Source organism: Myodes glareolus, chromosome 13, assembly GCF_982192425.1.
Source record: "Myodes glareolus chromosome 13, mMyoGla1.1, whole genome shotgun sequence".
Classification (NCBI taxonomy): domain Eukaryota; kingdom Metazoa; phylum Chordata; class Mammalia; order Rodentia; family Cricetidae; genus Myodes; species Myodes glareolus.
Window position 1 is genome coordinate 51,923,846 of NC_142038.1, and position 13,705 is coordinate 51,937,550.

A 13,705-nucleotide genomic window follows, 5' to 3' on the forward strand; every position below is an offset into this window, starting at 1 on the left:
ACAGCTTTGGTGATATTTGTCCTCTCTCCTAGATTGAGCTCCCTTCTTCCTCCCCAATTCCAGTGTCCCCTCTCCATTTTCCCATTTCCCCATACATATCACAGACTCTTGCTTTTCCCCTCTTAAGCTCCCATCCTCATGGTCCCTTTATAGTTTCCCAGTTTTGTGGCTACTTATGTACTCACATATGAGTTTGAGGCCAGCCTGGTCTACAAAGCAAGTTCCAGGACAGCCAGGGTTACACAGAGAAACCCTGTCTCAAAACACCACTCCTGCCAAAAAGTAGTAGCAACTAAGCCAACAAATGCACAAATATCAATGTAGAAAGACAAGCAGCATAAAAGTAAAAGTAGTGTCATGCCTAAAATGGAACAAAATAGCTAGCAACAAACCACAAGGAAAAAGAAGTTAATGAATTACATAAAAAATTTCATGATAATGGTCTTAAAATTTAATGAGATAATACAATACAGATATCTCAGCAAAATTAGGGAAACAGTTCATCACATGGATGATAAATGCAGCAGAGAGACAGATTTAAAAGAAACAAATCTGCAGCTAAAGAATTCAACAAGTGCTTAAGAAATTCAGTGGAGACAGCCTTAGCAATCAGGAAAATGCAAATTAAAACCACTCAGAAATTCTGTCTCACCCCAGTCAGAATGTCTACCACCAAGAAGAATGACTGGGTCACACAACAGGTTATATGTTTAGCTTTTGAAGGATTCTCCACTCTGGTTTCCAGAGTGGCTGTACCAGTCTTCACTGCCACCAACAGTGAATAAGGATCCCTCACCCCCACATCCTCAACAGCACTGGCTGTCAGTTGTTCTATTGATCTTTGCCATTATGATTTAGGTAAGATGAAATCTCAAAGTTGTCTTAATTTGCATTTTCCTATTATTAAGGATGATGAACACTTTTGAGTTATTTCTCAGTTATTTGTGTTTCTTCTACTGAGCGCTCTCTGTTCAGATCCCAAGCTCATTTTGTAACTGGGTTGTTTTCTTGGACTGTTTTTGAGTTTTTTTATATATTCTAGATATTATTTCTCTGTCAGATATATAGCTGGTAAAGATTCTCTCCCTTTCTGTGGGTTTCTTCTTTCACTCAACTGATTATTTCCTTAGCCATACAGAAGCTTTTTAGTTTTCTGAAGTTGTAGATTCAGTCTGTAAGGACTGTATCTTTCTTATAAAATAGCCAAACACCAGAAAAGCAACAGATCCCAGGAATAACAAAGTAAGAGGAATAACTGAGACATCCTTCAGAATATCCTCCATAGCGCAACTGAAAAAACCATTGAACTTTTGGATAGTAATATTTTCCGACATTTTCAATCAAAGGAAATTGTACTTGTATGTATGTATGTATGTATGTATTTTCAACCGAAAAGAAAAATCTTACCTGTAATGACCGTTGCCTGCCAGTAGGAGGTGGGGCGCACCTGAATCCACGTGGCAGTGGTGTTGATTGAGGAAGTAAACTCTAGAATATATACACTCAAATCCAGAGGTTAAATCCACAGATCACAAAAGGTCAGAGAGCTTCTAGTGGCCAATAAACAAGGCAATAAACAAGGCCCTGCTGCTCTGTTCAACCGGATGCAGAGGGTCGTGACACAGCCACTGCGCTGTTGCTAAAGAGGCCTAGTGCTTTGGGCCCCGTGTCCCTGTGCTGGGATTAAGGGTCAAGCTGCTTTCAGCACTCCTAATCAGTTATGGGTTTCAAACAGCTTGCTGGAACTTCAAAGGGAGCTTGCGCTGTGAGCTCTTTGACTCACGTTGCAAGGAGAAATTTAAAAATCCGTGCCGAACAGGGCAAAGTAAGCCGGCAGAGACTGTCCGGACCTGTGTATCCTGGGAGGCCGAGCTGGGGGTGGGGGGGTGGGGCGGTTCTTAAACCAAACGCTGGGCGCCAATTATTAACGAATCAATCCCACACCAGTTATGTTTTAAGGGGTTATTTATTTGGCGGGGGCAAAACTTACATACACCATAAACCGACAGGAAGGGAGCCTAGTCGCTGGAGCAGGAGCCGGGAGCAGCAGCCGAGACCGAGCACCGGAACCAAGAGCTGGAACCAAGAGGGCCTATTCCGGATATGCTTCTCTTTTTAAAAGAGAAATATACCACGCCCCAGTGGGCTGGTATTTCAGCAGCTATTGGCTGACAGAGCGGAAGTCGCTCCCTGCTGCACTGTGGGCTCGTATTTCAGCGACTATTGGTTGAGGCAGCGGAAGTTACTCCCACAACAGTTTTTGAGTTTTTTATATATTCTAGATATTATTTCTCTGTCAGATATATAGCTGGTAAAGATTCTCTCCCTTTCTGTGGGTTTCTTCTTTCACTCAACTGATTATTTCCTTAGCCATACAGAAGCTTTTTAGTTTTCTGAAGTCAGTTTATCAATTATTGGTCTTAAATCCAAAGTAAACAAAGTTCTATTAAAAAAATATATAGGACACTGTCAGTGTTTTCTTCTAGCAGTTTTAACATTTCAGGTTTCAAATTGGGGTCTTTGGTCCAGTTGGAGCTAATTTTTGTGCAGGGTATTAGATATGGATCTAACTTCATTTTTCTGCTTGTTAGACATTTCCTGAGAGCTACTGTGGAAGAAACTGGTTTTCTCCAGCTTCTTTGTCAAATATGAGAAGGCTGTGCCTGTGTGTGCTCAGCTCGGCTCTTCTGCTTTTATTCCATTGGTCTACATGTCTGTTTTCGTGCCAGTCCCGTATGGTTTGGATTGCCACAGCTCCACCATATGACCCAACTACATCACTCCTTTGCATACGCCCAAAGAATTTGACATCCTATCTCACAGGTATTTGCTCAGCAAAGTTTATTACTGCCCTATTCATAACAGACAGGAAAAAGGAAGCAGCCTAAATGCCCTCCAGTAAACAAAAGGAAAATGAAAATGTGGGACATATACTCAATGAAGTACTATTCAGCTGTAAAGAAAAACGAAATCATGAAATTTGAAGGTAAATGGGTGAACCTAGAAAAGATTACTGAATGAGGTAACCCAAACCCAGAAAGACAAATGTCTTATGCTCTCTCTTATGAGACGTTTCTGGCTCCAAATATTTAGATATGAGTACATAAATAGCCATAAAACTGGGCATATGAAGCATGGCAGTCATAATTCCTGTCTATTTGTAGGGACCACGTGTGAGCACTCTCCAGGGGCTAGGTTGCACCAGCGGGCTCAGAAAGGGTATTTGTATGTGTGACCAAGGTTATATTACTGAAGAGTGCTTCGAAGGACCACTCTTCTAAGAAAGGCGGTCTGCATGCATCTCAGGGCCTCTAGTAGGCAGAGATACTGAGGATGCACAGCCTAATTGCGTCTTGGCTGCAGGAAGATGACAGGACCACAGCTTAACCAGCTACGGTACTCAGTGCTGCTTGTCATTCTGTCTTCAAGGCCGAGTGGCTAAACTGCTGGGGGTGGGTATCCAACTACTTCCCCGGATCCTAAGTGGACAAAGCCTCAAGATAGCACAGGAGCGTGTGTTGAGGAGGGCATTCTCTATGCTAACTCAGTGACAGTGCTCCAGATGGGGCTCGGGACCTGCGAGAGCTACAGTAATGCTTCAGGTGTCTGTGAACCTCCTGCTTGCTTGCTCCCCACCACGTGGTTCTAGGTGGTTTAAGAGAGGACAGTAGATTGTGTATACTTGGTTCCTTCTCACTAAGACCATGCTGCATTCCCTGCTACTCTAAAGTGCTGTGCTCTGAACACTAGTGCAGCAGCTATTGCACATGCTGATCCTGTGTTATGGAGGGAAGCACGTCAGGTACCTGTTGGTTCACCCAGCTCTGTTGCTGGGTGAACCTGATCTGTTATGAAATCCAGAAAAAGCAGCTTTTCCTATCTTCTAGTCCTCAGGATGAACACTACTAGCCCTGCCTGGACTTTAAAGGGTATTAAATGGCATATTCCTTTATAGTACACCATTCCCTCCATGTTGTAATATTTGTCCAAGGAGGGGGAGGCCAGGGAGCTTCAGATGGTAGACAGGAGGTAAACAGGTCACACATCCAGGAAGAATAAGAACTTGGAAGATTCTTAGGGAGCCTACAACAATGTAAAAGGGAGTGAGCAGTTCAGGGCTGGGTGTGGCTACAGACTGACCAGCCAAACTGCACAGAGACTGAGTCTGTGGAACTGCACATAAGCTGTGTAGAGAGCGCCAGGCTGCAAGTTTTGTGAGTGGGCACCTTGTTGATGTGGGGTTTCTGGTGATGCAGCTGCTTCTGAGTTACCCCCAGGCTTATAGTAATTTCTCACCAATACTCCTTAATAACCTCAGCAAAAAACCTCATGGGTTCACCAAATTGAACTCTGATGCAGCCATTGCTTTAGTCTGTCCTGGGTTCCCTTCCTGGCATGAGTAGACCTGTGTGTTGCATCTCCCCACAAAATGTCTGTCATACAACAGAAGACTTTAGGTTGTGAGAATCATTTTCCTGCTTACTGTCACACATACAGGAATTCCCTCTTGGTACACTAAAGCAAGACTGCAATTTAAAGCTTAGGTATTTTGTCTGTTTTTTTTTTAACATTCTAAAAATGAGCAGATTTCTGCTTGTGTTCCAGTTGTATACAGGAGTGGACGGAGGCGTGGCAGCTGCGCTAGTGAAGGCGGGAGGGCTGGCTTTGCAGACCTGGTGCTCCCCGTTGTGTCTGCCTGGCCTGCTGTACTCATTTACATCTATTCCTGCATGGCCGCTGGAGGCCTTTGATCTGTACAGCTCTGAGGCCATTTTTATTAATAGCGTTCTAATCCTGTCACCTAGCACTCTTGGCCAGGAACTGGCTAGCATGACTTGATCCTAGAGAACATAGGTTCTGGGTATTTAGCAGATAAAGTAGTCTTAGTCTAGAATATGGTTGCTATCTGTCTGCAGAAGACTTGGGGGTTGGGGATTGCCTTATCCTAAGGCCCCAAAGTCACACCTGCCTATGAAGTGTCAATCATTCACTGACTCACTCATTCTCTCTCTCTCTCTCTCTCTCTCTCTCTCTCTCTCTGTCTCTCTCTCTCTCTCTCTGTCTCTGTCTTAGGTACTAGGTCTTGGGCACACAGTGATAGTGGACAGACCCAGTACTTACCTCAGAAGACTGGGCAGTTGGAAATCCTGGATGACCACACCCTCCTGACAGTATTTCTTCTGAAGCCTCACACACACATCTGCCATCCTGCTCTTAAGTCACCCTTGCTCCCTCCCTCTCTCTTACTTCTTCTCCTCGCTACCCACCGTTCTCTCTCCTTTCTCTTCTTCCTTTCCTCATTGGCAGGGTCTTATATAGTGCACACCAGCCTTGCACTTGCTCGTATAACTGAGGCTAGGCTGAGCGCTCGCGACCTTCTTGCCTTCACTTCACCTCTCAGGTGCTATGATTACAGATGTGTACTATGTATCACTTTATTTTTTGCAATGCTGAAGCATGCGTGGGCAGCTCGTATATGGCAATTCTGTTGAATTTGTTCATATTGGGTTTCATGGTCTAAGTTGATGAGGATGACTGACCAGGTCTCTTTCTCAAGAGGACACCAGATCTTATTACAGATGGCTGTGAACCACCATATGGTTGCTGGGAATTGAACTCAGGACCTTTGGAAGAGCAGGCAGTGCTCTTAACTGCTGAGCAATCTCTCTATCTCCTACTATGTACCCAGTGTCTAATTTTCTTTTCTTTAAAAAATACATTATTTTTATGTATATGAATGTTTTGCCTATAACTATGTCTATGTACCAGGCATGGCAGTGCCCATGGAAGCCAGAAGCAAGTGCTGGATTCCCTGGGACTGCAGTTACAGATAGTTGTGAGCTGCCATGTGGGTGCTGGGAACTGAACTTTTCCAGGGTCTTCTGGAAAGCAGCCAGTGCTCTTAACTATCAAGCCCTCTCTCTAGCCCCTAATTTTCTTTTCGGTTTATTTTTGTGTAGACTTAAAATTGAATAGATAAGAGTTGCTTGAGCCAGGCTGAACTCGTGCGCAGAGTGATCTCCACCTCAACCTTTCCTGCCCGAGTGAAGCTGCATTGTGCAGCTACTCTTAGTTGTCATGGCACAGACTTCTCGGGCTGCTCTTTCTAAGTAGCGTGATGATGATAAGTACTTGTTCTCAGGGCCAGTGCTTGTGTTATAGTACCACATCTAACATGTGAACTGGAGATCATGATTTCTACTTTACAAATGTAGATACCTAGTCTTCAAAAGTTAAATAAGTTGCTCAGAATCACACACACACACACACACACACACACACACACACACAAAATGAGATTTGAATTGTGTGTTGTATAGAGAGCTGAGTTCTTTACCTCTGTGCATCACCAATGGTCTCACTCACTGTGAGACGATTTAAGAGCCTCTTTTGCCCAAGTTATTTTCCTTTCTGGTTCTTAACAAGGTGTGAAATTCTGCCACCTAAATTTCATGCTTTTATTTCTAGTTAAAATGTGAAGGTTCTTGGAAGGGTTTGGTATTGTCATCAGCAACACCTCAACACCTTAGCCTTTCCTCTGACAGCTAATTAAAGATCAGACACTGCGGGACCCAGGCAGGTGGGAGCCCCTTTCTAGTGTTAAGGTACTACCTGAGGAAGTGCATGCACATGACACCTCCCAGGAGGCTTAGCATGGCTGAGAAATCAAAGTGAGGTAAAGTACCCAGCACAGATAGTTAAAGAAAGATTCTAAGAAATAGAAATTGGCAAATGGATGAAGAGTAATGACAGGAGGTGGGAGGACTGGGATAACCTAGGTCGTAGTGTGGACTTCTCCTTGCTGTCCTAAATGTAATTTCCCCAAGCTCTGGAACCCTCTGCTTCTAGTTTCTTGAGGCTTACATGACTTCTTTTATACAAGTTTGAAAATGGGAAACCAAATCTCCAGGCACACGTGTGCACTTGGGCACACACGAGTGCATGCATTCAGGCAAATACTCATACACATAAAATAAAACTAACCATTAAAAGAAGGAGACCAGGAAGAGGCAAAATGAACAACACTTGGTGTTCATGTCCCCTCCCTCCGAGTGCTTCACAGACTCCCATCTTATTCTTCCCTGATGTCATGGGGTAGAAAGAAGCAGTGGGGTTGGGCAAGCAGCTTCCAACTTGGACATGCTCTTAGCCTGGCCCAGTTAGAATCCCACTCTCCCGCTTATGATTCTTACTCTATGGTTTGGAATGTCCTGGGACATTTATGCCCGATCAGTCCCCAGGGGGTTTGCCAGACTGCTTGGGAATCAATTAGACCCCAGCCCCAGCTTGTCTGCATCAAGCAGTTACATAGAAAGTAGCTACTGCGCTAACCTTCTCCCTAGCATTTTCTTTAACTCCCTCAGGAGAGCATGGACTCTTCTGGTGGTGTCCATGTATTAAAGTACTGTACAACCCAGAAGCATACTGCCTCACATGCTGGTTCTGAGGCTGATCTTGTGAGAGGAACTGCACGTGTCTAAACATGTCTGAAGGTGGGACGGGCATCCAGGGAGAGTGGATGGCTCCAAGCTGTTGCTTTCTTCTTGCCTGGGCCTTGTCGTGGTAGGTCATGCACTTTTTTTTTTTTTCTCAGAATGATTTTGCGCTCACCAGCACAGAGAAGAGTATCCACAAGGAATCGGAGACAAAGGAAACCAGAGGAGAAGAGGAACAAGACACTGAGGTCCTGGAGGTGTTTCAGCCGACTCAAGAGTGGCAGGCTCTTCAGCCAGGTACCAGACCTGCTCTGGTCCTTTGAAATACACAAATGTCCTTATTCTTGAAGGTTGTGAGCGACCATTGTCACGGTGACCATCAGAGTGGTACCTGCTGCTCTGGGGCCTAGGGACCTTCATTCTCTAGCAGAACAGGGCTTGTGGCATGGGAGTGCCCTGGAAGGGAGGCTTGTGATGGGTGAGCACGTGATGGGAAACTTTCTTTCCCCGCACTTCTGAAGCACAGTAGAGGCAGTGACATGTGCCTTGCTATGCAAATGCTATTTTGGGCTCTGCTGCTCTGCTCAGTGCTGCTGAAACAGTGTTCACAGGAGAATCCTGAGCACTGCGCAGGGCCCCAAATCTGCTTTTAAAGGAGCCCATGCCACAGAAAAAAGGGGGCTCGTTCTTGCCTGATCATAATTGGGGTGTCTTCAGAAAGAACTGCTTTCTAGCCCTTTCATGACCCCGAGTCAAAGGTTTCAGTAGCCTGCAATTGTGAAATGCTTGCCACAGTCAGGTCCACAGCTAACTTCCTCGTGTGCAGACTCTGATCTTTGTAGCAATAGAATTATTACTGTCTTTATTGCCCAGTGAAAATAATGGGGCCCAGAGAGGTTAGATAACTTGTCCTGCTGTTTATCTAACTTGTTTTATGTCATTGACCTCAGAGCCTTGATCTGCTTGCTCACTTCCCACTCCTCCTTCCCATTTCCAGCTGTCCTTGCCTGGGGCCTACTCTGCTAATACTGAGACTCTTCTCAGGTGCAAGCTGTTTGTGTTCTGTACTGTGGCAAAGTGGATGGCAAGTTCTGGCAGCAGGCGTAGTGTCGTTTCATCAGGTCCTTGCTGAATTCATCACTGTGTCCTCACAGCCCCCATTGCTGCTGTGCTGCCAGGGATAGCATTCGCTGTGCCAGCCAGCAGTATCACTCCTGCTAGGCTTGCATATGGGTAGTTGCTGCCACTGAAGAGTGATGAAGCACCAGAAGCCAAGTGGAAGCTGATGGCATCAGGCAGAGGGAAGTTTAAGAACAGAGGTATTTGATTCAGCAGGTCCAGCTCTGCCTGTCTTCTCTTAGCTTCTCTGAGAACAGAATTTGGTCTTTGAGGAATAGCTCAGAGAGGCTCTCAGAAGTGATGAGGTAAAAGATGTGGCTATATTCTCTGCTTTTATGTAGAGTTGCTGGTATTTTTTTTTTTAAACAGGAAAGCCCCTGTCGTAGATGGGGCTGATGTTCTTCTGGGTTCCTGCTTCTACTCCACTCCTTCAGCTGGGTCACTAGCACCCTGCAAACCTTTGGTCCACACTGCAAACAGAACAGGGCTCATACTTCTGACCTTGAGCCTTACCCTCTGGCAGCAGAGCTGCTTGCTGCTGACAGCTCGAGAGCCTCTGCGTGAGTACTTTGGAAGGAAGAGCCAGAGGCTGTGCATAGAGTGAGGAGTGGGCTCTGAGAGCCTCAGGAGAACTAGAGAGAAGCTCTCATCTCCCATTTAACTGATGCTCCTTTGACAACACCCTACGTGTAGTTTCTCAAGAGCTCCTTGGAAACTTTTTTGTACAAAACTCTCCTAAGCTGCTGCAGAGCTGTTGCAGCTGAGCGCACTGTGGAAACAAAGTCCTCTATCCAGTGCATGTCTAAAGGCATCGCTTAGATGCTCTGGTTTTTCAGAGGTCACCTCCTCACTTGCACACATCTTCAGTGCACTTGTGGGACTGGACACCACTGAGTGCATGAGAGTGCAGCCTTCTCTCCCCTGTGGTCCTGCCTGGGGAAGGGGACTCAGTGTGATGCTCTCCCTTTCTCCTCCAATAGTAATTTTGAAGAGGGAGCAGGGATAAACACAAATAAAAAGTTTAGCGTTTTCTTGCTTGAGAGCCAAAGGCAGACACACAGGAAAATGGTGGGCATGCTGGGGACTTTTAAAACAATGGTAAATTTGTGTAGATAGTTGTGCTCCTATCTAGGCCTAGCAGGTCTGCCCTCTGTTCAAAGGACTTTTGTCCTCTTAAGAAGCTGCACCTCTGATTCCCTTTTCCCTCAAAGGAAAGACATTAGAGTATGCAGGCAGCTTGGGTTATGGGCTGGCTCATTGGAAGGAAGGCAGATAGGCAGATTTCATGCTATAGCCTGGCGTACTAGGGTAGTAACATATGACTTCCTAGGTCTTCCCACTAGGCCAGGTGGGAACTTGGCTTCAACTACACAGCACTGAGACAGCCACTTCCCCTGAAATCGGCCTGCCTCTGTTATTACTGTCAGCATCTTCACTGGGAGTTGCTTGTTCCTGGAAGTGATTTTTCTGTCGCTCTTTCTTCTGGTTTATTTTGGGATCTGCCTCACCTAGCAGAGGCACAGCAAGCATCCGCGTGTGGATCCAGCAACAGCTGCTTGTAAGCCAGCAGAGGAAAGCTGTTTGCTGGCAAGTCCTGGCTGTGGGCAGGGAACAAAGACATTTGTCCTGGATTCCAGAAGTTTGTGCCTGTGCACTTGTTATTATAGAACACTGCTCACAGCCAGATCCCATGAATTTATCTTTACTGAGCATTTTCTGAGATTCCACTTTTTGTTTGGTACTGTATTTGTAGCTGAAATATAGATAAGAGCTCACATTTACTAAGCATTGACTCTGCTGGGGATCCTTGGAGGGTAGATGCTGTAACTGCCCTCATTTTCACAGACAAAACTCATTCTCAGCAAGAAGAAATTACTTAGACAAACAGCCAACAAGTGGGAGAGTTGAAATTCAGACAACACTTTAAGCCCACTTTAAACACTGTGCCATGCTGTCTTCCTAAAGAACAAAATGGACCTGAACCCCTTGTGTTTTAGCTTATAGGCTCACAGACAATACCGGAACACCAAAAACACCATTAGTGTGTCAGGACCAGGGCTTCTCCAGTGCTGAGAACTCAGAGGGGGCGGCTGGTCAGACTGTATGGTACTGGGTCTGACTGTGGTTTTCTTTGAGCTTATGGGTTCAGGTTACTTGTAATCTCTAAACTTTAGTTTTCTTCTCTGAAAATAGGGATGTAAATAATGACTTCACAGAAGTGGTATGAGAATAAAGTGAGGTGTGTGTGTGTGTGTGTGTGTGTGTGTGCTGTTTCCCAAAGGGCCTGACAAACAGTACATACTCAATATATTCTCATTTAAAAAAATACACCTTTGCTCCCTTTCTTTGGGGATTTGAAGGAGAAGTGGAGGTGAGGAGGACACCTGAACAAAGGCCACGCCAGTCTTACCTATTTGACCCCCCTGGGTTCAAGAAAGCCAAGCTCAGCCTAAGGCTTCTTATGACCTGATTTGACTTCAAGGCAACTGTGAGAATCCCTGAAATGTTGGCATTAGAGCCCACTCAATAGGAGCATGCAGGAAGTCTGTGCAGGAACACGTTTATGTGATGGATGGAAAAGAGAAAAAAATCTAAATCATCAACAACTGATGAGAGCAATCCAAGAATTATAGAGCGCCAGCCATCTGGTCAGATCATTTCAGATCTGCGCGAGCAATAAGAGGGAATTGAATTTTAAAAACCTCATTTATAGTAGGCCATCTACTCTGTTTTCAAGTGTTTAAAAGTGGAGCCTGATTTCCTGCAGGCTCTGGACATCTGTCTGGAGGAGCACCTGACCCTAGTCAGGGTGACAGTGAGACTGTTTCTCTGGGACCTTTGATCCTTTGCTGTCTCAGTGGGTGTGTGGTGTGGTTCATTTTTTGTGTCCAAGAAATCAGTTCAATTCTAATATGATTTACTAAGGATTAGTATTGGATCCCACAAGTTAAAGGCTCAGTTTCCCCCATGACTGCCCTCATTTCAGATGTCACTTCTAAATCTTGGGTTACCTGTACCTCTCACTACCCAGGATTCTCACTCACACCCTCTCCTCAGGTCTGATAATTTTGTTAACTAAATAAACTCAGAATACACTGCTTATGTTATATCTGTGTGGTGTCAAGGATGCAACACAGAGCTGTGTGGTGGTGATGCACACCTTTAATCCCAGCACTTGGGAGTCAGAGGGAGGTGAATCTCTGTGAGTTTGAGGCCAAACCTGGTCTGCTGAGTGAGTTCCAGGACAGCTGGGTCTATATGGAAAAACACTGTCTTGAAAAAAATCAATCAATCAAATAAACAAACAAAACCCCCAAAAACCAACAAAACAAAACAACAAAAAAGAATGCAACTCAGGAGCAGCTAAGGGGAAGAGATACCAACAGTGAACTCTTAGACTCAATTGGACTCATTGAGTCCCAGCTCTCATGCCCTCTTTAGGTCCACAATCTTCCAATTCAAATGTCGTTCAGGAAGTTTCTGAAGCCTATTGTTTATGATCTAAATGAAAGTTTCATTATATAGGTATGATTGTTGCCAAGCAGTGACCATCAGTAATCAATCTTGAGTCCCCCTGCACTCCCCAGGGATAGAGGATGGGTCTTAAAATCCCAACCCTCTAATTATGAAGTCGTCTTTCTGGTGACCAGTTTCCATGCTGAAGTTTCGTGAATCCCCACTAAGAGTCACTTATTAGCATAAATTCTGGCATGGTTGAAAAGCAATTTGTTGTGAGTAGCAAAAGTCTGCTACCATGTAGGGAAATTTTATACATTTTAGGAGCACTGTGGTGAGGGATGCAGGGCAAAGGTCAGCTTTTATGTGTGTTACAAGTTGCAGTTGAGGTAAGACTAGAGTACAGTCCTTCTAGTATTTCTGCAATCTTGTCATATCTGTGCTTGAGAGACAAAATGACCATCCATTCCGAGAGTCATCTTACAGGTTACTACTCTTCAGGATGCTGTCAGAAGTCTTACCTCTCCTGTTCAACTCATCCCACACTGAAACAGTGAATATACTCAGGGCATGGGGTGTCCATGAGCAGTGGATGAGAGCCTAGGAGAGGACTAAGGCCAGTCCATACCTGAAATTTGTGTCTTATCAGAGTGGAGCTATGAGACTTCTTTGTTGACACCAGGAGGTAATGGTATAAAGGAAGAGTCATCTGTTGGATGATCTTCCACTCTGGCTTAAATGTAGTTTTGAAAATGTGGAGGAGGAGCTAGAGAGAAGAAACTAGCTTTGTGAGTTTTGTTTGTTTTTGTTTTGTAGGGTCTCACTTTGTAGCCCTGGCTAGCCTTGACCTTGCTATTAGACCAGCCTGGCCTCTAACTCAGAGATCTGCCTGCTGCTGCTTCGGTAAAAGTGTGCACATCCTACTTGGTTCTGTTTCCTTTTGGCCCAAGCTGCTGCCCCTAGCCCCTTTTCAAAATGAGATGCTCAGAAGAGCTTATATTTGGATCAGACACCTGTACAATGCTTTCCTTTCCTAGTTATGGGCCTTTCAAGTCTTCTAGGGATTCTCTGAGAATGGAGTTTGTTTATTTTCTACCCATATTTTTGGTTTCTCGTCCTCTAATACAGTCGTTTCCCCAGCCTTGATTAAGCGTTGTCCTCTCTGAGCATCCGCTCTGTTTTTTGGCAGGTTTATCAGGGGGACTGCAGTTTCACAGATTTAAGGAGAAAGACCACTGACCCAAGTCATCATGGGCAAACTCATTAAAATAAACTTTTTTTTTTAAAAAAAAATTTGTATAATAGGCTGTCTCTCCATAAAGGCTGGCTCATGAAAACAGCATTAGACATGGGGAAAATAAGGGTCTTTAGAGTTCAGGAGTAGGTGGCAGGGTTACAGAAGCAGAACATAAGCATAACAAATTGGTTATAACAACCTCTTGAATCAAAGACATGGCTGAAGGTGGTCATAACAAGGTAGTCATAATAACCTTTTGAAACAAAGGCATGGTTGCCATTTCCTGGAACAGGCAGTCAAAACTATTTGTAGTTAAGGTTTCAGGCAAGTCATAGTCCAATCCTTATGTTTAATCATAAACAGAAATAAACCTTGTTTGTCTTTACTATAAGATGGGTCTCAAGTCCTAGATAGCGGCAGGCTGATTTATCATTGCTCCCTTGTCTTATGTGTCCAT

General features: G+C 44.7%; 1 protein-coding gene across 3 annotated transcripts in view; it reads left to right on the plus strand.

Annotated features, from left to right (window-relative positions):
* Sil1 (SIL1 nucleotide exchange factor) overlaps nt 1-13,705 on the plus strand; it is a 244,442-nt gene that overhangs the window by 78,652 nt on the left and 152,085 nt on the right. For all 3 annotated transcript variants that reach the window (XM_048442449.3, XM_048442448.3, XM_085699710.2), the window contains one exon: nt 7,595-7,733. In XM_048442449.3, the coding sequence (XP_048298406.1) occupies nt 7,595-7,733 (139 nt within the window). The remainder of the gene's footprint in view (nt 1-7,594; nt 7,734-13,705) is intronic.